The sequence below is a fragment of the Opisthocomus hoazin genome, chromosome 4 (assembly GCF_030867145.1).
Source record: "Opisthocomus hoazin isolate bOpiHoa1 chromosome 4, bOpiHoa1.hap1, whole genome shotgun sequence".
Lineage (NCBI taxonomy): Eukaryota > Metazoa > Chordata > Aves > Opisthocomiformes > Opisthocomidae > Opisthocomus > Opisthocomus hoazin.
Window position 1 is genome coordinate 35,277,617 of NC_134417.1, and position 27,383 is coordinate 35,304,999.

Here is a 27,383-nt window from a genome sequence, read left to right on the forward strand (position 1 = left end):
TTATCTCAGAGTTACAAACTCTGCTTTCTTTAACTGTTTCATCTAAAATACCATTTAGTCTTAAAACTAAGCTCTGGGACTTTTCATTTAACTTTATTATCTTTTCTGCTTAAAAAAAGTTAAAGCGGCTCATTTGGTTATATGAGCTGAAGATATAAAAAATGAATTTTATTGAAATCTACATGCCTTTTAGTGGTTTAATGTTAGTGTGTTTAAATTGATAAAAGCATCAGTGTCGATATGAAAAAGCAAAAAAATCCAAACCAACTCTTCCTAAAAACCGTTTTCAGTAAAGGGATACTATACTAACATTTCCATTTTTAAAATTACACTTTAAAGGTTCAATCTGTCGGCAGTCTAGGATATTACTTCTTCTAGATGAATACAGGCATTCTTTTTTTTGCCCTCTTAAAGAAACTGTCAAACCAGTCCACTTCCTTTTCTGTTGAAGAAGGCAAAACTAAATATAATGGTAGTGAAGTCCTGCGTTTACAAAGTGCTGAAGGGAAGACAACAAAGTGATGTTCATGTACCACCTTTCAGCTATGCAGTGTTCAAACAGCTTATTAAGCGCTCTCTGGTTTGTCTTTATGTGAAGAAAAAGACCCTGGAGGAAAACAGATAACAGTGTAAAGTGAAAATCAGAAAATACTTTAAAAAAGAATAATTTTTTACATAAAGAATAGTCCCATGCAGAAAGGGTATAATTATTGCAAGTACCAGGCTCTGTCGGGCTTAACTTTGGTTCTGTCTGTCAGTTGAGGTTATTCCTGATGACATGACATCTTTGTAACAGTAAACGTGTCAGCTTCGGTTCCTGACTAATTTGTTATTTTGCTGCTCACGTTAGTAGTTGATAATTTCATTTCAATCACTACTTGTTTTCATTTCTGAAAACTTTTGGGAACCCAGGACAGAGGCAGGAATGCCTTTTAAAGGAAAGCCTAGGAAGGAGGACAGGCCATCACCAGGACTTGGGAACAGGGAAGTAACTAAATGCCATAAACATGGGGACAGGCGGTCTGGGAGATACCAAAGCTGGCCTGGAGCTGGAGTGTGAAGCTTTTATGAGCACCCTGAATTTTGTGGCTCTATCTCCAAACTCTGTATAGGAGGCAGGGCTAAGAGTGAGCCTGTTCATTTTTGGTGACACTGTTGAGGTTTGCTGCTTAATGCCTCACAGGAGGAGAATAGAAAATGCAAATGAGATATATTTTTAGGGGAAACTAAATACATGTAATGAAAAGGTTTCTATACTGTCAAGTGCTGAATCAAAAGATTTTCAGGAGTTATTAATAGTAATCCTCTTCATAAACCTTTCCTGTCAGAAAGAAACAAATGGATCTGAAGGGTTTCCTGTTAATACCCACTTCTAAAATGTAGAATTTCATAATACCTTTCGACAGGAGTAAATCCCTCCTGTAGGGTGTGCAGGCATATCCTGGAGTGCTGACTATTTTGACTCTAAAGGTCCAAATCCACCTTCCAGGAGTGCAGTATCTAACCCATCTTTCCCACTGTGGAATTATTTTAAGGCTTCCCATTGTAAAGGTGTGGCAAAGCACATTTCAGATACCAGAACTTGCCAGTTCCCAAAATAAAAAACACCCTAATTTCATGCGAAGGAAGCAGGCTGTCTGCCTGTTCCACTACAGCTGTGGGCATCAAGACACACTGAATGTCTTTGTGTTAGAATAATTTCATGCAAAATGGGCGCCTGCAAGAACACAGTGCATCACATACTGAGAAATTTTCTTATGTAATCCTTGTATGCTCTGCTGGGGCTTGTATTTGTTCTGTGAAGATAATTTAAAGAAAGAAGGCAGAAGCAGAGTGGGATTTCTGGAGAATGCATTGATTTTGGTTTGTTTGTTTAAAAAAGATCAACCCCATGTGAAGCCTTGGGGAGCGGAAGAACAAGGGGAAAAAAGACCCCTTGTTGGTTTAGGCAGTTCAGGGAATGGAGAGATCAATGATACACTCATTAACAAGAGTACAGAAGCTCATAAGGAAGCCTAGGTTTTACCATTCAGCTTAGTCAGAGGGTAAATATATTTGAAATAGAAAACGTGACTTTACTACAGGTGATCTGCTGTTCCCTTTAACCTCCAATTTTGTCCTGTTTATAACTGGTTTTTATAGGAGAGGTGATTCTGCACCCCCCTCCCCTGCAAATTTTTAAATCTATCCAGCCCCTTCTGCTTTAGAGGAGCACAGCTCATGCAGCTTCCCTGACGGCAGCTATTGCTGAAGCAGCTGCCTCCATGCTGGGAAAGCAGTCGGGCCACACTGACACACCGCTGTTCCGAGAAGACTGTCGGACCTGCAATGACAGAGTCTTGGAGGTGGATGTTGTAGCAGGAGATCTTCAACAGCCGTAGGTTTTGACACCAGGAATTTCTCTGCAGTTCAAGGACTCAGACTTCCGTTGCCTGAGATTTTCATAAATAACCTGGTTTGGTATTTTTTCCGCTTGACACTTGAATATTGTGGTGTTATGAAATCTCCTGTAAGTTATGAATATTTTTATGAAATTCTGTTTAGTTAATAGGATGTAAATTAGTCTGTATAATTAAGCATATTAAGAAAACTGTGTTGATACAACAAATTTTAACTGCAGATTATAGTAGTCAGGGCATTTCTTCTTACTTAATTGAGACGCTTGTCAAGAATAAATGACAGATTTGGGGCTATTGGTGAGATAATTTAATAAAAACCTTTAGCAGTTTTCTACATTCGTGGGAGCAGGAACATTGCCGTTGGAGAGAACAGTTTCATAACTTCATAAACTGCAGTGATCTGGTCCTTCAAGCAGTAGGTGAATCAACAAATTAACCTTTTTCTGTGGCTTCTTTTTTTATCCTGTTCAAGGGAACTTATTTAACCCAAGTAGTGCATATAAGAACGCATCCTTACTGGTTTGGCGGGTTTTTTTCCCCATGACATTTTCCCCCTTTTTTGTAACATTGTATGGCCTTTGAAATGTCAAGGGAAACAGTGAGATTCTAATATTGGTCAAATCTTTTGAAGCTGTGGTGGGTCTTTCTCTTTTATTCCTTTCTTTACCTAGAAAGGAGTATTGGAGGCAGAGGAGAGAGGGAGGTACTAAGATTGTTACCGAATCATAGAATAGTTTGGGTTGGAAGGGACCTTTAAAGGCCATCTAGTCCAACACCCCTGCAATGAGCAGGGACATCTTCAACCAGACCAGGTTGCTCAGCGCCTCGTCCATCCTGGCCTTGAATGTTTCTAGGGATGGGGCATCTACTGCCTCTCTGAGCAACCGGTTACAGGGTTTCAGCACCCTCATCGTAAAAAATTCCTTTCTTATATCCAGTCTAAATCTACCCTCATTTAGTTTAAAACCATCACCCCTTGTCCTGTGACAACAGGCCTTGCTAGAAAGTTTGTCCCCATCTTTCTTATCAGCCCCCTTCAGGTACTGGAAGGCTGCAATAAGGTCTCCCCGCAGCCTTCGCTTCTCCAAGCTGAACAGCCCCAACTCTCTCAGCCTGTCCTCACAGGAGAGCTGTTCCATCCCCCTGACCATTTTTGTGGCCTCCTCTGGACCCACTCCAACAGGTCCATGTCTTCCCTGTGCTGAGGGCCCCAGAGCTGGATGCAGGACCCCAGGTGAGATCTCACCAGAGGGGAGTAAAAGGGCAGAATCACCTCTCTCAACCTGCTGGCCATGCTTCTTCTGATGCAGCCCAGGATCTGGTTGGCCTTCTGGGCTGCGAGCGCACATTGGTGGCTCATGTTGAGCTTTTCATCCACCAGTACCCCCAAGTCCTTCTCAGCAGGGCTGCTCTCAATCTCTTCATACCCCAGCCTGTATTGATAGCACATGTTGCCCTGACCCAGGTGCAGGACCTTGCACTTGGCGTTGTTGAGCCTCGTGAACCTCGCTGTTGCAAAGTAAAAGTACGTGGCTGGTGCTACACCGAAATGGTTTAGCCTGTAGTTCTGAGGCCTCACTGTCTGCTGCAATCGCTTGACTTTCCCTGACCCTTAACTCTGGACCTCTTGGCTGACACCAGCAGCGTTCACGAAAGGGCGGAGGGGCTGACAGGGATTTAACTCTTCACAAATATTGTGAAAATGGGGCAGCCTGGTAATACTTGAAAGGCCCCTACAGTATTCCCACCATAAAAAAGGCAGTAGCACAAGTTAAACAGAGGTAGGGATTGAAGGGTCTTCATAGCAAAGCCCACTGGCAGCCAGGCTTTGCTCGTTCTGATGCTCATGCTGTTCTTTTTTCCATCAGCTACCTTTTAATTTGTCTTTGTCACTGCTGAGGAGGAGACGTGGGGAATGGTCTCTTCAACTTGCGGAACGAACCCATCGAGTTTCCCTTTTATCAACCGAACAACTAAGCGCTGAACAATTAAAGCTTAATATTTTGTGCAAATTAAATGTGAGCATAAAATGTTTACAGCTTCACAAGCGCCTCCAGTTTAAGAAATCATGCTTCATTTCTTTTTAAGTGCATGGCTAAATTTGTATGGTCTAGAGGACAGTGCAGAAAAATAAAATAGATTCTGTAATGGGTATAAGCTGACGTTATTCAGGCTATGTTTAGCTTTCCGGCTATAAATACTGAACCTACTCTGAAAAGGAAAATTGGCGTCCAAGATCCTAACCTATTCCTTCAGTATAAGAATATCTCCAGTCTCCTAGAAACAAATGTATAAATTCAAGATTTCTTTCTGCAAATCTGCAGTCCTGTGGAAAAAAGAAGAATAATTCTGTACTGCCCAAGTATTCAGTGAGATCACTCAAAAGGGGAACCATTCGCAGAATAGGGCCTGAGAGACACCGGAAAAATTTTCCGTCTTTAGTTTCAGGTCTTATATCTGTCCCTGGAGTATAATAGGACAGGCTATTATCCCCTTGTTCGTCATGAAGATTAATGTTCAGACCAGCTGAAAATATTACTGTTCTGTGGGGACCCATCGGGAGATCTTCAGACCTGTGTGAACCCGAGTTTAAACTTTTTTAAATAGCAGAGCTCACATCTCGTCCTGCTCAGGCACAAATGCCTCTTTCGCCGTTATCTCCCCTGCGATGCTGCGGCAGGAGGGTGAGGGTGCCCTACAGCTCTGCATTATGTGTGGCATCTTCTGTACGGACTTCACTGCTAAATGTTAAGATATGCAGGGAAAGCGCCTGAGCCATTAACTCTTCCTCGGATGAAGTGAAAAAAAATAGCATCACCCTTTAATGGAAATGGGGATTTTTTAATTTGCTTTTCTGTATTTTGTACAGAATCACAGAACGGTTGGGGTTGGAAGGGACCTCTGTGGGTCATCTGGTCCAATCCCCCTGCTGAAGCAGGGTCACCCAGAGCAGGCTGCACGGGACCTTGTCCAGGCAGGTCTTGAATATCTCCAGAGAAGGAGACTCCACAACCTCCCTGGGCAGCCTGTGCCAGGGCTCCGTCACCCTCAGAGGGAAGAAGTTCTTCCTCATGTTCAGCTGGAACTTCCTCTGCTTCAGTTTGTGCCTGTTGTCCCTTGTCCTGTCAGTGGTTTTCCCTTAAAATTCTGTTATTATTTAAAATTTGATATCTAAACTTAACATGACAGAATGGAAAGAAAAATAGGCAGAAAATTAGTTTTAAAGAAAAGACACATCTGTTTCAGGTATCCACGGGAAAAGATCTTGACTCTCACGGCTTTGAAGTCGGCCTTCTCTGCTGGTGTGGGCTGCCAGCGGAGCATTTCATACGGCCACCCTCGAATACTGAAATTCTGCCCCATGGCCTCGAAATGCCGCAGGGTTGTTTAGCTGCCTTTGTAGGCTTTTGGATCCCAGACCAGCGCCTGGGCAGGGGCTGGAACAAAACCAGACGGGGGTATGGCAGGAAAGGAAAGGGAGAGACGCGCCTTGTGTTCGTCTCAGCCGTCGGGAGAAGCAGGAATGATGGAGTGAAGCGATGAGGTGCAGCGCTCAGGGGAGGAGGGAGACAGAGGAGTCGGGAGCAAAGGGGTGAAGTTGGGCCTGGGAAAAAGAGGGGTGGTGTACAGGTGGTTTTAGTTTTGTCTTTTATTTTTTTCCTATCTGACTTGATTTTTAGTGGGACATAAATTAAATTAATTTTCCCCAGGTCGAGTCTGTTTTGCCCATGACGGTAATTGGCAGCTGACCATCTCCCTGCCCTTGTCTCAACCCGAGAGCTTTTCCATCACGTTTTCTCTGCCATGCTGCTGAGGAGGGGGATGAGGGATTGGCTGAGGTGGGTGTCTGGCCGACAGCCAAGGGTAACCCACCGCCGGGCTGTGAAGGGGAGCGAAGAGGAGCTGCCAGGCCTCGTGGAGGCATGCAGCCCATTGACCTGCCTCCTGGGACAGATACCCTGTTTGTGGGCTGGCAGGCAGAATTTCAGATGTCTCTGGCCCGTCAGGTCCTGAGTAGCCAGGGACCTTCTTGCACAAGACGCTCTCTGCCAGCCTGCTGCGACAGGAGCCCCGCTCCAGGCGAGGCTCCCTGATCCGGATTGCGATCTGTATCCCTTCGGGGGAATAACGGAGGCTTTTAGGGAGAGCCTTGGCAGGCAGCAAAGACCGTCTTCCCTGTGAGTGCCCTTCCCGCCTGCTGAGCTTGCAGGTCTGGGTTAGCCTTCGGCACGGGCTGCTGACTGGCCCGAGCTGAGGAGAGGGGGACGAGAGCCATCGGCATGGCGGGGTGGGGGTCCTGCTGGCATGGAAGCAGTGGGTTGTGGTCGTGTTGTCCTGCTGAGCTTGTCACAACATGGAAACGTGTTGGAGGGATGGGAAGGAAGGCTGTTATGGATCATCTTTCTGTAGCTGCTGATTGGCTGTGTTTTTAAATATAGATCAAGTGCGCTCAGGAGTGATAATGCTTTTGAATAGTAATCTGGAAGAAAATAATATTTAAAATATATATTTTTCACTTTATACATACTCATCTGAAGACTTTGTAAAAGCTGTGTTTGGATTACGCTCTGGATTTCTTCTAAGTAAAGACTGACAGCAAGAGTGAAGTGAAATGTGAAAGACAAAGCTCACAAAGAACAGATTCTCTTGAAGAAGACAGGATCACTTTTTTCCCCCCTTGAGTGGTTTATTGATGGGAGTTTTTAGTTAGTTTGTTTTTCCTTTTTTTACTCCTGGAGGCAGTATATGAAGAGATTAAAAACACAGCATGTGCCAAACACAGCTTTTGGCACTAGATGTGAGTGGATACGAGATTGTTAAAGAGATTTTCCAGACCATTTTAACATAATCTTTCGAGGGCCCCTTGCATTGCTGCTAATACAAATCCAGGGCTTGCTTTCTTAGGGTTAGGATAGTTTACAGTGATTGGTTTTACATTTCCATGGGGGTGACACTGCAGTATGCGCTGTGGATTACAGTGGTTCAGCTGTGGGAGCAGAAAGGTTAGCTGGATATCTGTGAATGTCTTTTCGTACTATTTCAAAAGAAGAGAAGATTACATGGTTTTTCAGGAGACATGTGATTGATAGTCTTGGAGTCCTTGTTCATGCACGGAATAAATGCATCAGGGACAAAAAAACCAGCACACATTTTCCTCCAAAGCCTTAATGAAGATATTGTTCTAAGAGTTTTAGTGCACTTGTGCATGCTCACAGCAGCAAGGTAACAGTCGGGAGTGGGGACAAGTCCTTCACCCAGAAAACCTGAGGCAATAAGGAATTGCAATGACCCTGAGCTCTTACGCAGCAGGAGCTGTAGAGCTCTGCTCCACCTGACCGGCAGTAGCAGAGCGGGAGTTACGGCTGTCCCTACTCTACGTGAGGCACAGGGAGTACTGTTTGGTCAAGGTCATACAGGAGTATTCAGCACAAGAGAAACCAGTCAAATTGAGATTGCTTGGGGTCCAGCAGTTCATGTGGATTTAGTAGATTAGGTTTCTGTAAGGAAGAAAGAATGAAGTCCATGGTTATGAAGTTTATATTCTGCAAAAGTTATGCCAGATGATGTTATATACACCCGCAAATGTTCCATTTACTTGCAGGAAAGTGCAAAGCCAAACCACTGAAATGAAATCAAGTCATTTGACCAGAAGTGTAAACACAAGTCAGTAGCAGAACCAAGATCAAAATGTTTCCAGCTACTCAAATCTGCCACTGGGTTTTAAGATCACGTTTCCCTTTTCCATCTTACTGTCATATCACAGAATCACAGAATGGTTGGGGTGGCAGGGACCTCTGTGGGTCACCCAGTCCAACCCCCTGCCGAAGCAGGGTCACCCAGAGCAGCCTGCACAGGACCGCGTCCAGGCGGGTCTTGAATATCTCCAGAGAAGGAGACTCCACAACCTCCCTGGGGAGCCTGGTTGCCCTCAGAGGGAAGAAGTTCTTCCTCATGTTCAGCTGGAACTTCCTCTGCTTCAGTTTGTGCCCATTGCCCCTTGTCCTGTCGCTGGGCACCACTGAAAAGAGTCTGGCCCCGTCCTCCTGACACCCACCCTTCAGATAGTCACCCTCAGAGGGAAGAAGTTCTTCCTCATGTTCAGCTGGAACTTCCTCTGCTTCAGTTTGTGCCCATTGCCCCTTGTCCTGTCGCTGGGCACCACTGAAAAGAGTCTGGCCCCGTCCTCCTGACACCCACCCTTCAGATAGTTATAGGCATTTATAAGGTCCCCTCTCAGCCTTCTCTTCTCCAGGCTGAACAAGCCCAGCTCCCTCAGCCTCTCCTCGTAGGAGAGATGCTCCAGTCCCCTCATCATCCTCGTAGCCCTCCGCTGGACTCTCTCCAGTAGCTCCTCATCTTTCTTGAAGTGGGGAGCCCAGAACTGGGCACAGAACTCCAGATGGGGCCTCACCAGGGCAGAGTAGAGGGGAAGGAGAACCTCCCTTGACCTGCTGGTCACACTCCTCTTGATGCATTTCAGAATGCCATTGGCCTTCTTGGCAACCAGGACACACTGCTGGCTCATGGTTAACCTGTCGTCCACCAGGACACCCAGGTCCCTCTCCGCAGAGCTGCTCTCCAGCAGGTCCGCCCCAGCCTGTACTGATGCATGGGATTGTTCCTTCCCAGGTGCAGGACCCTGCACTTGCCCTTGTTGAATTTCATCAGGTTCCTCTCTGCCCAACTTTCCAGCCTATCCAGGTCACGCTGAATGGCAGCACAGCCTTCTGGTGTATCGCCTAGACAAAGTCCTGTGCAGCCTGCTCTGGGTGACCCTGCTTCGGCAGGAGGGTTGGACTAGATGATCCACAGAGGTCCCTTCCAACCCCGAACATTCTGTGATTCTGTGTTTGAATTAGGTAGAGTATCTGGCCTGTAAATGGCGTAGAAATATCTTAGACATTAGCAGTGGATGGTCTTCATGGTCTCAGAGGGAGGGAGGTTTATTCATGGCTCCAGAGCTTTTAGGACAGCTTGATTACTGTTGCTTTCCCTTTTTCCTTTAGGGGAGGTATTTTCACAGTTCATTCAGTGCTACCAGTGATTGCCAGTAAAGGTGTCCCCCTTCACCTACCCGTCTCTCTGAGACCTGCACCTGTTTGTTTGCAACTTGTCTGGCTGAAAGGGGGCTCACAGGGAAGAAAGTCCTTTGAGTTGTCTGTCCAGAGCCCTACTCATACCCTGGGGAGAGGATTTCTTATCAGAGATAAGAAGCACAGTTTTGAAAAGAATGGGCATCCTTTGCCATCGGTTTGAGCCTTGGACTTTTCTCTTGGATGTCATGGCAATGCTGATTTTTGCCCACCCCAGGCAGTTCCCAGCTTCCTGTGTCCTTTCACCCTTTTCCTTAAATATGTGTTCCTCAATCGTACAATGCAAATCTTTGTGTTTAACCCACTCATACCAGAAGGAGGAATGTCAGCTGGACCAGTTTTCACAGAAAGATAGTGTTTAGCGACCCTGCAAACAGTTGACGGCAAGTTGTCCATTTCAGTAGTCTGTGTGAGAGTGGAAGTGGGAGCCTGAGCAGCTTCCTTCTGACGTGGTGGCAGCCTCGGCTCCCCTTGGTTACCGCACACTCTAAATTACATTTTTGGGGAGAAGGAAGAAGTACATCCCTGGATCGCCAGTACAAAGTCTTTATGCTTCCTTCCTCCTTTTAACTGCCCTGCTGTTTGGTAGTGACTGCTAAAACTCTGTCGAAAGATACCAATGTGTAAGGGTAGCATTTAAAGATGACTGAATCCCAGCCTTAGATCTTCAGCTCTTTCGAAATTAAAGCTCAGTCGCCTTTAGAGATGCTGTGCAATAGGTTGAAGTCAGGTTATAGATAGTCTAAGAGAATATGGTGCCCCTTACACTGTGTCTGTAATGATTAAGCTTTTCTTTGTCATTATTTAGGATTTTATGTCCTTTTTTCAGGAAATGAATGGCACCGTGTGAAAACAAATTGTGTAATGGGGCCGGTGACAGGACATTGAAGTGAGGCATGGACATTTCAATTGAAGTGCAGTGTGTTAGTCAAATGCTACCTGCTGGGCTGATTAGCAGTAACAATGTAATTCTGTAGCCTGTGTTATACAGGAAATCATAGTACGAAAATGAATGGCCCTTCCTGTCTGAAGTCTGGGAATATATAAATGTCCAGTGCTTTGATATTCACTTTGTCTTACATTCTGGAATGACCAAGAGTCGTGTATGTGCTTTCATGGCACACCCATTTTCTGAAGTGCTTGGCAGAGTGAGAGAAGTGATGACTGCAGGGAGGGAACTGATTGTTTCCTTAGGTTGTGATTTTTGTGTTGTGGTCGTTTCTTTTTTCGACAGAGGTGATAGCTTTAGGATGAAAAGGCTCTTGAGGTTTTTGTTGGACTTAGCCTCTCTGTGTTTCTGTTAAACAAACAAAGTGTATACACCTAGACCTGCAAATAGAGGCTTCAAACGTCCCACAGTGTCTGGGTGCCTCTCACTGCTGCCAAGACTATCCAGTGAAAGGCAGGACTGTCAGCCATCAGAGAAGTGCAGAATTTTAGCTTTTCTCTCTGCCTGCTCCTCTCATGCTCCAGCTGGTTTTGTTTGCATACCTGTCGCATACTTGTGTTTTTCATTTTCACAATCCATGCAAACCCAAAATAACAGCTACATTCCCTTCTCAGATTTCTTTATTAGCCTTCTCCCAACACACCACATCCCCAGCCTCTCTTTTATGAATGCCTTTGCAGCAGATCTACTCCAAGCTAGACTGATTTTACTTTCTTACTTTTTTGGGCACCAATCCACAAGATTGCTATTGAATAAGGAGCAGGACTTCGAGATCACTTCTGTCATACTTTAAAATACAGAAATTGTTATGTTATTGCTCAGCCGTAATATATTTACCGTTTTATTGATTCCAGTGTAGAAACAAACTGCTTTTGTTTGGCGGGTGATGACTGTGATTAAAAAAAGCTTTTGATGTTTTGTCTCCCGTGTAACGAATTGTTTTTTCTACCACTCATATTCCATTGGTCGTGTGTTAGGTCTGTGTGATCTGTAATCTGCACAGAAAATACATGCTGTCTGCAGTACAAAAAGAGTTTTTTTGTTCCAGTGTTTGCTGCTAATATAAAGTGCTATATTGATCCAGTCTGGCATCCTAAGTATTTTCCTGGTGGTGATGAGAAAGATGGTATAATTCTTCACCAAAAGGAAAAGAGCTTAATTTTCATGCAAGCCAATATTCAACAGAATCATAAAGCCCTAGCCGTGGTAATAAAAGTAGAAGCTGGTGTTATTAATACATCATTCCAGATACACAGAGCACCATTATGTGGCTCCTGGGTTGAGTAAAACTTCATGTAATCACAGTGGCCATAGACTTGAGCCCTATAAAGTTTGAAACTTCACCAGATGGCCATTGTCAAGGCAGCTTCTAAGGACTCTATTGGTGCCATGTATTGTAGCTCTGGATGTGACTTACTCAGTGGTAGCTTTTTAAAATACAATTACTGATCATAACTGATCTACATTATGGAAGAAATAATAATGATATTTTACACTCAGTGACCTTTTATCTGAGGACCCAAAAGCTCTTAACCAAGGCTTTTAAATACTCCTTTTCTGCTTATAGGAAATAAAGAGTTCAGAGGCTTGATGGAGTGTGAGACAATTGAGCAACAGCAGTCTGACTCCATGGCCTATTTGAAACAGTCAAGCAGTGCTCTCTGCAGGACTGGGACTGGGACAGGAGAGCGTTCCTGTACCCGTCCCTGTCCCTGACAGCTGGGGGATGTTGTGCCAGTTGCTTGGGCTGGAGCCTCCTACTTCTCTCCCTGTGCTCGGCACTGGTGAGGCTGCACCTCGAGTACTGTGTTCAGTTTTGGGCCCCTCACTACAAGAAGGACATTGAGGGGCTGGAGCGTGTCCAGAGAAAGGCAGCGAGGCTGGTGAGGGGTCTGGAGAACAAGTCTGATGGGGAGCGGCTGAGGGAGCTGGGGCTGTTTAGTCTGGAGAAGAGGAGGCTGAGGGGAGACCTTATTGCTCTCTACAACTACCTGAAAGGAGGTTGTAGTGAGGCAGGTGTTTGTCTCTTCTCCCACGTAACTAGTGATAGAACGAGAGGCAATGGACTCCAGTTGCATCAGGGAAGGTTTAGATGGGATATTAGGGAAAATTTCTTTACTGAAAGAGTGGTCAGGCATTGGAACAGGCTGCCCAGGGAGGTGGCTAAGTCACCATCCCTGAAGGTGTTCAGAAAATGTGTAGATGTGGCTCTTTGGGACATGGTTTAGTAGACAAGGTAGTATTGGGTGGATGGTTGGACTTGATGATCTTAGAGGTCTTTTCCAACCATAATGATTCTATGATTTTATGATTCAATAGTACCTTTAATCTTGAGTAGAGCCAGCCTGTGAGTGGGATTGCTTGTGTATTAAAATGCTGTGTTGGTAGGAATGAGAACAACGTACAATAGCCCTAACCTGAATTTCCTTTATTCGCTCTGTAAACTATGAGGGTAATACTGAAATGATGTTAAGATCTGGGGCTGAAAGATACTAAGGTGCAGATATACCACACTTAGCTGGGGGGCTTAGATGCGGAGTGATGTATCTTAGGCTCTGTGTTCAGGGCAGGCAGATAAGCACCTGCAAAGACTGGCCTGTATTTCAGGCAGAACAGTTATGTCCTTTTAAAAAGTACCACATGTTGGCCGTGAATTTACTGAGCTTTAATACTCAGGCTCAAAAATCACATAATGGTATTTATCGATAATGGGAGTAAATAACTGTATTTGACATTTGCTTTTGTATAGTCAGTAGTTATTTTTTCCCCAAAGAGATTTTATTGTAGATTTTCAGAGTCTAGAGAACATGCCTGAAAGTTTTCTTGGTGACTGTTTTTCTTTTATCTTTTAGATCGATGTGATTGTGACTTTGGGCGGACTTGGAGGACGCTTTGACCAAATAATGGCATCAGTGGAAACGCTTTTTCGTGCAACAAATATCACTCCTTTTCCGGTGATAGTTATCCAGGAGTGCTCGCTGATTTACCTGCTTCAACCTGTAAGTGTTGTGAAAAGTCACTTCGGAATAAAACTGACCTTCCATCCACCCTGACCTCATAGGTCTGGCACCATTTCATCTCATTTGCTCATTTTCTTAATTGTATTCCGTAGGGTCAGAGCCTAAATATAAAATATATTGCAGGGAAGCAGACAGAAAATGATGGGCTCTGCATTCCTGCCTTGGAAAGGACCGTGCTTAATTTGTTCAGGATAGATTTCTTTAAAAGGGGAGGAACATAGAAATCCAGAAGGTAGGAAAACTGAAGCTGGGTAAACAGAAGATTTTGATTGTAAATGATAAAAAGTTTTAAAACTTTTTAATTAGAATCCAGTAAGCTTAAATTTAGGACACAGCCCTTTTGCCTGATGAGTGGAAATAAGGATGTCTGCAGTAAAAGAAACAAAAAAAAAAGCTGTAAGAGGAAGATATGAGGGAGTTCCTGACAAACATGTCAGGCAGAGTTCTTATGTCGTCTGAGTGGTGCAGTTCATTATGGTGGGAATCCAGCTAGGATCAATGAGGGAATTTATTTAAGGTGCGTTCTTTTTGTGGGTTTTCAGGTCTGTTGTTCCATTTATTGATTCGTAAAACAACACACACAAAAGATCTTGCTGGGCTTCTGCCTCTGAGATGTAAATTAAAAGCCAAATCTAAGCATCAAAGAGTCTTCTCTAGCAGTGATTCATTTATTTGTTTGGAAATATCTTTTCCCAATGTTAGGGTTTTTAGAAGCTGAACTAACTTTCCCATTTTATATTGGGAAGCTCATTTCATTAAAATAAATAACATTCACAGATAAATTTGACAAAGTCCTGCACCACACATGCTTCACTGTAATTTGCGAAAAGCATTACTAAGGTTCTATGAAATTATAGATTTAAATCCACAGGGGCAGATGCTGTATTAACAACCTTGAAGCACTGTATCTGCAGGAAAGACAGTAGGCACAGGAGCTCATTTGCGAGTATGATGAGGAATGACTCTGATCATTAGTTGCACAAATAAATGAATAGAGGGAGAAGAGCGAGGGGGAAAGAGAGCTAAAGGATTAATGTGGTTAGTATCTGGAAGTGAGGAGTAACTTCCCTGTGATTGACCTGTGGGTGCAGTACTTCACTGACTGCTGTAAATTAATTTTAGGATGTTTTTAAGAACGTGTTGAAAAGGTGAAAGAAGATGGAGAATTCCCAGTTTAGCTTACAAGAAACTTACTTGGACTGGAAAGACTTTTAATTCTTTTCATTGTTTTTTTCCATAAGTGGCTTTAAAATGCCATGCCTAAGGTTGCTTTCAGAAGAGTCTTCAATGAATAATTAAACCATTTGCAACTTGAAAAAAAATCATGATCTGTGCATTTCAACAGAAATGAGAGGTTGCTAATTGTTTGGGCTTGCTGGAAACTTCTTTACGTTCTGTTTTTAATAATTCTGTATGAGAAGCATTTAATACGTTTTGTTGATGGGGAGAGTCCCACAGGATATGATTTTGTTCTGCCATCCCTGCCTGTCAGCCTGCATTGCCAGTAACTGACTTCTGTAACTTCAGGCTGTTTCTAGCGTTCAGAAATAAAAGGCAGATAATGGGAGCAGGCCGTTTAAACAATCTTAATGCTAACTTTGACACAAAATTGCTTTTCGCTCTTGGTTTAAACTTGTCACTGTCAGCATCTTCAGTCAACTGTCTTGGCACCTCCAGGTAATAACATTAATCCTGCATAGTTTAGATAAAAATCAAGTGAGTAGTTTATACACAGAAAGAAACGAGGATCCTAAGCTTAGAAATACTCTTTTTTTGTACAGAGTTCAGCATGATATTTTTGTCTTGTAAACAACTGCAATCATGGCATTCTCTCTTTTTCCCCTCTACTCTTTGTAATTTAAAATCAAGGTAGGAGGGAGCTGAACACAGTGGGAGACCCACTGACTTTTCGAAATGCAAGTCTGGAAACTGTGCAACAAATGAAGCAAGGTTTTGAGATTCAAATGCTAATGCAAATGATAAAGTTACGAGTGTGTGTTTTTTTTTCTTTTTCTATAAAATATAGATCTGAAACCTTTCACTCTTGGGGAAGAAGAATCTGATCTTTATTGGATTCCCTGGATAAAATATATGAGCATAATATGACCATGTTTTTGCTTCAAAATAGTATAAGACCTCTATTCACTATAGCAGGAGACCAGTATTGGTTCTCTATCGTGTACTTATGCAGACGCTAAAATACTTGGACAGAGCAGATAAACTGGTAATCCCATAACAGCCCTAGGAAGGACACAAAGGGGTATAACAAGTCAAGCTGCTGAGTATTTAGTTAGTAATACAGAAACTAAGAAGAGGACTGTGTGAGTAGATATCTGAGTACACCATAAAATCTGTTAAGTAATGGCTTTGAGAGAGAGTTATTTCACATTATTACAATGTTGATATAGATGGGTACAGCAGAAGAAATACATCAATATTTAACATACTTGTAAAGGGTCCACCATGTTGTAGGAAGCAGGCTTATAGAATTGCTAAAAGTCTCCAGGGTGGTAGAGGAAGACAGCAAGGACAATGCCTGATTTGGAATCCATTGCAGACTACCAAGCAAGGAGGACCAGGTAAACAAAGCCTTTTTTCATCAGCCAAAAAAATTATCCAAGTACTGAATGTGAAGGTAATCGGCATTCTGAGTACTGAGTCATCTCTTGGGAAACAGACAGACAGACAGTGCAAGTTTATGAAATATATTGGGAAAAATGTTTTTGACGTGGAAAGTGAAGAAAGCTACAAGGAAGCAAACTGTTTTGTAGCCATTTCTGACCTGTAAGGATGAGCTATGCTTAGAGATGGAGAAGAGAAAATAAGATGGGAAGAATAACAGCCCATAAATGTCTGTCTCCTTGGACTTTATGGAGAAATTGGGTAGTAGGCTGAGATCTGGGTATACGCTGTAGGTATCTAAATTTAGATAAATGAATTCTGATACAGGTCAAATTACTAAACAAATATTTAAGAAAAGTAAACAGGCATGAAATGAGGTGCACCTATGAAAAGGCCCAAGGAATAAGAACACAGTCTGTAACTATACAAGTTGTAAGTTGACAGTGGAACATTTTCTCTTGTCTTGAACAGGAAAGGAAAACTGATCACATACAGCCTAAATTTAATGCATCTTTTGCTCGGTCTTCACTAAAGAAAAGCATTCCTTTGAGCAGATAACCAACACAGTTAAAATCAGTGCCAAAGCCTGAAAAGTTTAAATTGCTTCAGAGAAAAAGCAAATAAGAGATTGAGCTGCCTTTGATTTTTTCCAACTCCCAACGGCTTAGATTTTGTGTGCCAGGCAACACTTATTAGGATAGGAGTCAGAAACAGGGAGACTGTGTAAGAATTCCAGGAGTTGATGCTTGCTCTGAAGCATTTTCTAATGTGATCATTGGAATTTTGAAAAGAAAAGAGAAAAAAAGAAAAAAAGTATTCCTGTACTGAATAGCCATCATATTTCTTTCTGTAGGGGATGAGGGAGGAAAGCCTGAATTCTTAATAAAGAGTAATCACTCTTTATAAGCAGGATATTTTATGCAACTGTCCATACATTTTATGCTTGAAATTTTGGTAATATCAATTACCATTAGAGTACACCCTGGCTGCAGAGTGTTAGGCCCTGAGAGTCATGTTTATCATGCGAGCCATGCTCAATACGAATGGCTTAGGGTTTCACATACATACTTTCTCATTTTCTGGTAGTGTGCTTCTCAGGAGTGCAGAAACATTAGCTTCTGTACACTGAGCATAAATTATCTTTTATCTGTGAGTTTTATGGCAGTTTGTAATACAAGGTAATAGGATTTATGACCAAGAAATGAGAAGATGTCCAAGAGTTAATGAGGCCTGTCTTTTACATTATACTGAGTGGTTCAGTTTTCCCCATGCAGGATTCCAGCCTTGGGATGTAGAGGAGAAGAATCGCTACATACACACGAAAATGTGTTACAGCAGCATATTTTTGTCAGTTAGCTAACTCTTTTGAAAGAGTGTGTGAGTACTTTGATAACCCTTTTTCTTGCATACAGCTTTTCTTGTGAGTGCATGCCTGCCTTCCCTGTGAGAAATGATGAATAATTTAACGATATAGATAGTAGTCCAGCAGCTAAATAGGAGCATTAAGAATCAGGAGTCCCATCCCTTATTCTTGGCTCTTTACTGCCATTTCATTGAAGAGAAGTAAATTGTACAGGCTTTTGATCTCACAGTCTCCTAGTTTGTAAATTGGATAAAAGCCGTGTCCTTCTCTGAATGGGTACTGTGAGGCTTGTTTAGTTTGTTGCAAAACGCCATTACATCCTCAGCTCTGCACCGAGGTGGAACATAGTATGATGGTAATAGGAACAGCAGTATTAATAAGGCTCTTAATTAACATAAATATTGCCATACTGTAGGCTGTGCAGCTAATTAGTTAGCATGTCCCAAGCACAGTGTAAGTGGGAGCCAGCTCTCATTCTCGCAGGCAGTGCTTGGGCACAGTTTGAGGTTAGCACAGGTCAGTAACTGCTTACTAAGCATTTGGATGGTCCCACCTTGTTTTGGGGGCAAGAGAGAACAGCCATGGGTATATGAGCAGTGCTGTGCCGGTTGGCTTGAGGTCCAGAGAGTATTACCTGAACCATTTTACAGATGCAGACAGAGTGACCGGGCGTGGATATCTGCCCCTAGATGGGGACACGGCAGTAGGTGTAAGTGAGGGAAGGTACAAGACTGGAAACTTCAATGGAGTTTGTTGCTGCAATTCTCTATTCCAATGTTATTTGGTTTGCTTTGTGTCCGTGCTTCTAGAGTAAAGTTTAATGGGAAATTCAGGGTATATACCGTCAACTTCTGAGTTTTCTTCTGGCAGCCATTTCCTTGAATTTCACAGGAACTTCAAGAATGAATTGTCAGATTCTGTACTGCCTCGTATGTGTAAGGAACAGATCTGGCTTGCACTGGCATTCAGTGGAGAAAATCCTTAGTGTGTGTGCCTCTTCTGGGGGATAACTTTGGAATTTGGGAAATTTGGGGATAACCTTTAATGTTTCCTTTTTCTGTATTATTAGTACATTTTGTAGGTAGATTCAGTTGCAAAAAGGTCCCAGTTGCCAAGGAAGGAGTTTAAACATACATCTAATTTTTAAATGAAATATTTAAACATATATTTAAAATTTAAATAAAGTACTTAAACGTATTTAGTACTTAGAATATTTATTGTCCTGAAAGGCTGTCTTTCCTGTTTGGTATCTGCTCTCCAAGAGCGCTATTGGACCTTAATCTAGTTGACAAAGCAGTGAGTCTCTGCCTCAAGCTCCTTGTAGGTCACTTGAATGAGCATCTATGGAATTCTCAAATACACAACTTTTTGTTCTTTGATAAATACATCTTTTTGTGACTCTTTCTATGAGAATGCCAGCTGTTCAGCTGGACAGAAACACTGCCCATGTCAAAAATATTAACAGTGGAAAAGTCTTAATCAAGCCCTTCTCTGTGAGCCCGACTCTTTCACAGAAACCCTTGCAGGAAGAGTTTTTGTGTTTCCGGAGCTTCAGTAGCACATTTAAATGGCTTCTCAGAAAAAAAAGTTGCCAAGCTGGTAGCTTAGCTGCCTTAGATTCCTTCTTTGGTAAGAAACTTTGAGGATTAGGTTACAGCTCAATTTCTGTTCTTAAAATAAGGCCATTAGAGCCTGTGTTTTTCTTCTTTCTTGGGAACAACCAACTGGGCTAATACCATTCAGTCATTCTTATAGTGTGTTTTTGTAGTGGGCCTGTGTAAATGGGACCTGCAAAAGGCTCCAGGTCCAAGTGACTCTGGTTTATTTCATGGTAATTTATGGCTAGGAAGCGGTGTTGCTTCATGTTTGCCACAGGATTTCTGTGTTTTACTGGGTATCAGTGATCCAAATTTAATTAGTTTTTGTCAATCATGTTTTGAGGTGAGGAAGATTTACTTGCTACCTTGCTTCTCACTGTTACGAAAGAAAAATTGTAGTGGGATTTTCTCTTAACAGCAAAGTTCTTTATAACTTAGTTCTATTTCAGCATCAGCAAATGTGTAGTATGAAATATACAAAGCTTATATAGTATCTGAGAAATAATAATTAGCTTTTGGATCGTTCATATCGTTTCAAGCAGTTTATTTATCATCAATTAAAAGTGCAATCTGCATCAACTTTATGAAATATTTGGAATTATGTGGATTTTTCATGGACTTTTATGCAGAGGATGACATCTAATAGTTATGGATTACTTCTGTAAAATGAAGACATATGCAATTTTTTTTTCTTTTTAATATGTCTTATCCTACAGCCTTTGCTTAGACAAACAGATTACAACAAATTCATAAGTCAATTTGTTAGCTTGCAGGTAACCACTTTAAAAAAAATACTTATCTCTGAGACAGGAAAGGAGAATACCAAACCATCATTGCCAAGTGAAAAAGGATAGTCTTTTCTAAATGAGATTTTAGTCTGCTCATAGTTCTTAAGAAACAAGTAATACTCTATAGCAGGATATGTTAATCACACAGCTGTTTTTAAATTCACATTTTAATGGTTGTCTGCAAGAGAAGGTGATGTAAGGAGTGGAATTGGATTACTTATGTATTTCTAAATTCTGGAGTCATGCAATTTGTTTCTGAATCAATATCTGGTGTTTGGTAACTTTCAACACTCTCAAAATTTTCACTCTTTGTCCAGATTTTTTATTAGCTACTACGGCAGCTGATGGATGATCATCTAGGAGAATCTTGACCCTAAATAAAGCTCTTCCAGTGAGATTCCTGTTCTTTGTTGTTGCCGCTAGCTGTTGTAAAATGATCTTGTTAATATTTGCTGCTTTATGGAAACCACAAGAAGTTTTCTGTTACAAAGCTAATTTTCTTAGACCTGGGTATTTTCCCAAATCTGTCAATTACTTGTGTTTCCTTTGAAGTCTTAATCCTTTTTTTACTCCCCACCCTTAACAAACTTCTTTCTGCAGTGCTCTGATACTTTGGCGTTTTGTGTGCAATGCAGTATTAATAATTTTCTGTACTGCAAAACAATTCTTCTGCTGCACAAGTTGCCTGATTTATTTGAAATGATCAGCAGCAAAACATACAACGTTTGTCTTTGACGTTTGCTTATTGGTAGGAGCTGATGCTTGAACTGAGATCAGTGGGAAGCTGTGAAACTTTCTCCTGTTTTGTGCATAGCAGTAAGCTGAGGAAGACCACAGCGGTATTTTCACTTGTTGTGTGTTCATTTAATCCATCTTCCACAATTAAACAGGCCAAAGCTGGAGTGTGCGTGCATGTGTGTGTTCATTCTAGTTTTGTTTGTGCTTTTTTCCAGGTAGGACTTTGATCCTATATGGGAATTTTCCAGCAAGCTAAAGAATTCCCAAGCTTTATGTGAATAGATTTTTTACATCCCCCCAAAAAAAATGCATTTTAAAAGACAGTTAATATCAATTCCGAATTTGATCAACAGAATTCAATACTTTGTACGTAATGTAATAAGTTTTCTACAAGGTGCCATATTTTTGTACTTGAAAAAAGAAAAATTATTCAAATGTTTGTCTGTATGAAGGTCTCATAGACTGGTGTTTTACAGATTGATTTTTGTAGTATTTGTATGATTATTGTTGTGGTTTAAAATATTTGCCTCTCACCTGACACCTAGAGGGGGTAATACAATTTTTTGAAGTTTTAAGGTTAACTATTAGACGTAAAGGACTAAAGGGACTTAGAAGGATAATTATGAACACTTTCTGTGGCTTGCCTGATCAGAGGTCACTCCCCTTGCTAGTTAATCACCACAGAGTGAGATCTTATTTTCTCTTTCTACTCTTGTTTCTTCCTTCCTTTTTTTTTACGTCTGGAATTTTCTTGGATCCCATCAGCTGTCTTTTCTCAGCACATCATGATATCTTAATTTTTTAGTTTAGTTTTGAAAAAAATATTGTTTTAACTTAAGCAGCTGCAGCTGCTCTGAAGATATTTCCTGGGATTCGTCTTCTCCCAGCAGTTACAATGCTATGCTCTGAAGCATTAATCAATGCCCTTTTGTCATTCTGGCTTCATCTATTCCTCTTGGGTCTCGCAGTGTTTCCTCTTGATTCTGCAGTTGTACCAATGACCAAAGTGGCCTCGCCTGTGTAGCATTGGAAGCTATTGGGGTGATGTCTACAGCAGCATGCCTATGCGTCACCCTTAAGTTGTTGCTGAGTTATAGCTCTTCCAGCTTGATTGTGTTAGCCCAAATTTCTCAAGTCCTAGGATTGTGTGCTAAGCGACCCACTAAGCGACAGTGTCTCTCTGAAGGCATCTTATTGCCTTGCTTGAGGTGAATTTCACCAAAGTTTTGTAGTAAGAGCTTTGCTCTTTGAGTATTAAACAGATTTCAGTGATGCTTTGGGGGTATGGGTTTTTTTCACTCCATCCCTGGCATTACAGAAAGTTCTGTAGGGAAACTAACAGGTATCAGAAGCCTGTAATCTATGGCAGAGCGTCCTCTGGAAAGAAAACAAATGTCTAGAAAATATTTTATTGCGTACAATTAAAAATATAGCAGGGAAAATCAATATTACTGTTCCTAGACCGAATGTAAATGACAGTAAAAATTGAAGTGATAGTAGGTGATAAATTATTATCTACTACAAAACAAAAAAAAGTCAGAATGATGAATATTTAATGGTTGGCCAAGTCTGAAGTGTTGATAGATTCTTTTAGAGGAAAACTTTAAAATGGTCATTTCTGCTTATATCTGAGTACTGTCATTAGTTGAAGTTGCAGAAGGTGAGCATCTGTATTCTAGCCTTGGTTCTATTTGAAAATATGTTATCTCTTGCATTCAATTGCTTTCTGAAATTGCTTAGGCTTTTCCAGTCCCTTACAGTATCGCTGTTAATTCTGTATCTGCCAGGGCAGTGGTGTCAACTGTATGGATTTTCTACATTTACACTTACTGTTAAAAAAGAATCAGTGCAGAAGAATGATAATATTTAGTAATATCTGAGGGTCTAGGGAAAATGCTGTACTATCCTGATAAACAAGATTTAGCTAGAACTATTCAGCCTTGCCGTGGGAAGTGATTTACTTTGTAATCCGAATTTTCTTCATGTTGGTAACAACTGGTTACATTACTTCAGCACTCTCTCTGCAGTAACAGAACATCCCAAGAGGAGACGCTGATCAGGGGTTGAGTTCTTCAATGTCTTTGAAGACTGCAATGTGTCTGTCAGTCTCACATCAACTGCAATCAAAAATACTTGCCAACAGTGCAGTCAGGCCCAATGACCTTCATGGGAGCTCAGGCTTCCTACTCCTAATCCTAAAATCCAAATATTTGGAGTGAATGTGTTCCTGTTAAAAGCAGGAAAAGGAGTCTGGAGGCTTGTGACTTGGCAGCAGAAAAAGACTCCTTCTCCAACCTCAGATCTAAATTTACAGAACTGGTACAGTGCCCTAGTAGCTAATAGAAGGGAACAAGCTCCTTCTGGGAGAACCATCTAGAGTGTTAGCAGCAGGTGGAAGCAGCAGGTAACAGTGACTGGAGACACCCTTCTGCATTAGACGAGGTAACGGTGGTTGGAGATACCCTTCTGCAGCAGACGAGGGCACCCATCTGCTGACCAGGCATGCTTTCACGGGAGTTCTGTTGCTTGGCAAGGGCCTGGATCCAGCTGGCTGTGGAAAGACTGCGAAAGTTCATCTGGTCCTTGGACTGTTACCTCTTGTTGCTCCTCTACGTGGACACCAGTGACACTGCCAGGGGAAATCTGAAGTAAATCAAGATGGACTGCAGAGCTCTTTAAGCAAAAGCAAGCCTGCATGCAAGCCTAGGTAGTGTTTTCCTCAGTCCTGAGGATGTGGGGGAAATGCTCAGGTAGGTGCAGACACAACCTGTGAGTTAACCGCTGGCTATGTAGCTGGTGTCATAAGAGGTGCTTTGGCTTTTATGATCGTGGGTTTCTGTGAGGAATGAGAACTGCTCGTGAGAGACAGGATCCATTTGACAAAGCAAGGAATGAACATCTTTGCCAACAGGCTGGCCGACCTGATGAGAAGGGTTTTAGACTGGGTTATATCAGGGGATGGTGGTGACAGCTTATAGTTGAGTGAGGGAATAGGAGCAAGGGATAAGAAGTTCAAAGGATGGAGGAATAGAGTGAGCAAGCCATGAGGAAAGATAAAACAAATCAGAAGAGAACCCATCTTAAGTGCCTGTACCCAAATGCATGCAACCTAGGAAGTGAACAGGAGGAGCTAGAGCTCCATGTATGGACACAGAGCTGTGAAATCATTGGAACAACTGAGAAGTAGTGGGGTAGCTCATATGGCTGGAGATCTGTGATAGGGAGATAGCAGCTCTTTTGGAAACACAGGCAAGGAAGAGGAGGATGGTGGACCTTTGTGGGAATGAGCAGTTCACAGTAGAAGGGATCCTGTGGGAGACAGCTCTGAATGTCCAAACAGCAAATTCAGTGGAGGGTCACCAAGATTGTTGGGGCTGGAGCACATGCCCGTTGAGAAGAGCCTAAGGATACTGGGCTGCTTCAGCCTGAAGAACAGAAGGCTTTGTGGAATCCTAATAGCATTCTTCCAGAATCCATGAGGGGGTATCAAGACAATGAAGCCAGGCTTATTTCTGAGGTGCACAGCAGAAAAATGAGAAACAGTGGTCCTAAACTGAAACAGGAGATTCTGAGTAGCTATAATGAAAAATTTCTACTATGAAGGTAATTATGTAGAGGAATAGGTTGCCCGGAGAATCTCTGACCATGGCAGTGTTCAAAACCCGACTGGAAGGCTGTGCTCAATGACCGCCTGAGAAACCTTCCCACCTAGGGTGATTCTGGGATGCTTGTGGAGACGCAGGTACATTGTGCAAGAATCTGTTGAGAAAAATCTGGAATCTCCTGATACAGAAGACTATGTGGCCATATGCAGAAATATTAGTTCTGTCCACACTGATCTGTTTATGTTTTTGTTGCCTTACAAGGGGAGATTTGTTTTAGACTCTTGTGTAACCTCTCAGAAAAAGTGCTGAAAGGAGAAATGATTACTGTCTCTAAATGCACTGAGGGAGTAAATGCCAGGGAGATAAACAGTCTGCCTGAGCTCAAGGCCAATGTTAGAACAAGAGTAAATTGCTTCAAACCAGTGATGGAGAAATTTCCATCAGAAATTAGAAAAAAAGTCCTCAATCATTGGCCTGATGAGATTCCGCAACAGCTTTCCAAAAGGGAATAATGAGGAAGAGGGGGCCAGTTAGAAACAGAGCTCACTATTGGTTTTGTATTTCTAACTGTATCCCCCAAAAAGTGAACATAAAACTTTCAAAAGCTGCCAACATACAACCTTATGCAGACGTTGTGTTTCCAACTGTCCTTCATTTCCTGCTTTTTACACTTGAAGCCTGGCATTACCGTTAGTCGTTTAGAACTATGAATCACGTGAGCCATGGTGGTCTGTGGCCAGCCTTTCTGCAGTGCCGGGCTGCAAGCGGTCAGCGTTAGTTCCAGCCCCGGCCATGGAGTCTGTTTTAGAAATGTAGTTCCCTTTTGCTTTTTATTTACTATATCCTGAAATCTAGGCATCGCTTTTGTGTATGCCATAAGAAATCACAGATATCTGAAGGTTTAGCGATCAGGGAAGCTATACCAGTGTGAAAATGTATACCTTTTGGCTAGTAATATTACAAGTACAGAATAAATTTAAGCATATGGCAAAGCAGATTAATGAAATCTAAGCATGTGCTTAAGCACTTTGTTGAGTTGTGGCCTGCAGATGCAAGTATAGTATCTCATCTGCTGTATAATTTCAAGTTAAGATGTCTCTGCATTTTCCCATCCACGTGACAGCCAGTGATGCTTCATAGGGAGTATCTGCATTTCTGTGGCATCAACATCTGCTTCTGAATGGTTGATTTTCATTAAAAGTTCCCATCCGTTGTTAATTGAATTATGGCCTTCAATTTCAGCAATGTCATGTACCTGAGGGAGAAGAAGGAGCTACACCCAGAGGGGAATCCTTTTATTCTGATAAAAGAATAAATTATCAGATTGAATAATAATTAGCTTGCAGAATTCTCTACCAGTAACCACAGTGTTGGCAATGAAATGTGCCCTTGTGTTATGAGTATGAGGTCTTCCTACCTCACAGCAACTTTTAGATTTTTAGACATATGCATCTAAAAGCTGCACAGCAGCAGGTATTTCTCCTTAGGCTCTTAATAATAAGGTCACCTTGTTCGGTCCATTCTCGGCTATCATGTTCCTTTTGGGGCAGGGAAAAGAGGCAGCCTCTCTGGTGAAAACAGTTACATTTTTCTCCTCTTTGTAACCACCAGCAATTTCTCCTCAAGTCGGGGAGGTACTTCAGAGCGAAGTGAGAGCAGGTACAGATCTGGAATTAGTCTTCTGAGGCAGTGCTGCCACAGGCAGAGTCTCATTAGCTGCGAGCTTGGTGGATTTCTGTAAGGAGGCACCGTCTGCCTCCTTTGTGTTAGAGGAACCTCGGAACCGGGAATAAGATTCGTAAGGTATTCAATGTACCCAGGGTATCAACTGAAACTGTAAAGTAATTAAAAGAGCACTGAGGGAGGACTCAGTAGGTCTCTGAGGGGTCAGTATGTCTCTGGGTGAAGTCCCAGACCGTCCTGTCCATTCAGGATTGCGTAGGAGTTACTTCCAAGTGCATGCAGCCTTAACCCACCCATGGTCCCCGGTTCCATGGGAATGTGGGCAGTCTGGTATATTCTGGTTGTGCGAGGTGGGTGCCCACAGGCAGAACTCCTGAGCAGCAGCCCGAGTTATCATAAACAAATCCAGCTACTGTGTTGTGCGAGATGATGTATGTCAGAAACCGAAGTGTACTTCAGGACCTGTGCAGTTAAAGGAAGTCTCTCACCATCTCTTCTACACATATTTTACCAATTTTCTGTAAGTGGAATTAATAATGCCTTTCAGCCTGTGTCACTTCTTGGTCTGTCACGTGTCTAACGTACGGATCTCCTTTCTTACCTGTTCACAAGCAGTCAGGGATACTGCAGAAGTATCAGGGTAACGTTGAATCTCTGTTATAATTTCTTAATAGTAACACCCTTCATGAAAGTCTTTTCTCTTTTGTACTTAAACCTGATTCCAGATTACTATACTAAATGTGTTCTTTGTCTCCTTGGGGAGGTATTGTGAAGCTGTTCATTTAGAAAACAGGCTTGCCAACAACAGTCTAGGAAGTTTTTAAACAGTAACTGTCAAACATATCCCTAGAAAACTCTAAGGAGATAAAATACTTAAACATTCATATTTTTTGTTCCAAGTCACCAGGGAAAGTGAATCAGTTTTAGTTATTTGGTGTAGTCTGTTAAAAGGCAACAAATGGTCAGAAATAACTGTCGGCATTATGGTGAGCTGACTGACATTGGTAATACAATAAAAAAGTGCATCTGAGATGTTCCTCCTCCTAATTTGTGCTCTTTTGTGGCAAGGACAGCAAAGTTCACGAGCATCGGCCCAAGCCATGGTCTTCAGATAATGAAGTGGATGTAATTGCTCATTTCTGTAGCACTTGGAAACCCACGCGTGATGATGTTCACATCTCTCGTCTTGAAAGATGGTAGGAGCTCACGTTTCTGAGACAGCCTGAGACAACCTCTGCAGTTCAGTGAAACTGATACCCTGCTGGTGTCTCCTCCTGGAAGCACAGAGGCATCTCCTGACGAGAGCTTGCATCTGAATGCTCCTGTGCAAACTTCACTTTCAGCTGGGGGAGGGAGAACAAGATCTTCTCTCCTTGAAGTTTGACAGTGTTTCTCCATGGGACTCTGAAAATGCAGGGTGATTTTAAGGCAACTGTTTTAGAGCTGGATGTATTTTCCCATCTAAGGGATAAAACTCCTATGGTGAGTCAGCTAGAGCTTACCTGAAGATGCTTTCTCTTGACT

The 27,383-nt window shown here is 42.3% G+C and overlaps 1 protein-coding gene across 3 annotated transcripts in view; it reads left to right on the plus strand.

The window, feature by feature from the left end:
- TPK1 (thiamin pyrophosphokinase 1) overlaps nt 1-27,383 on the plus strand; it is a 437,279-nt gene that overhangs the window by 195,441 nt on the left and 214,455 nt on the right. For all 3 annotated transcript variants that reach the window (XM_075418557.1, XM_075418558.1, XM_075418559.1), the window contains one exon: nt 13,295-13,441. In XM_075418557.1, the coding sequence (XP_075274672.1) occupies nt 13,295-13,441 (147 nt within the window). The remainder of the gene's footprint in view (nt 1-13,294; nt 13,442-27,383) is intronic.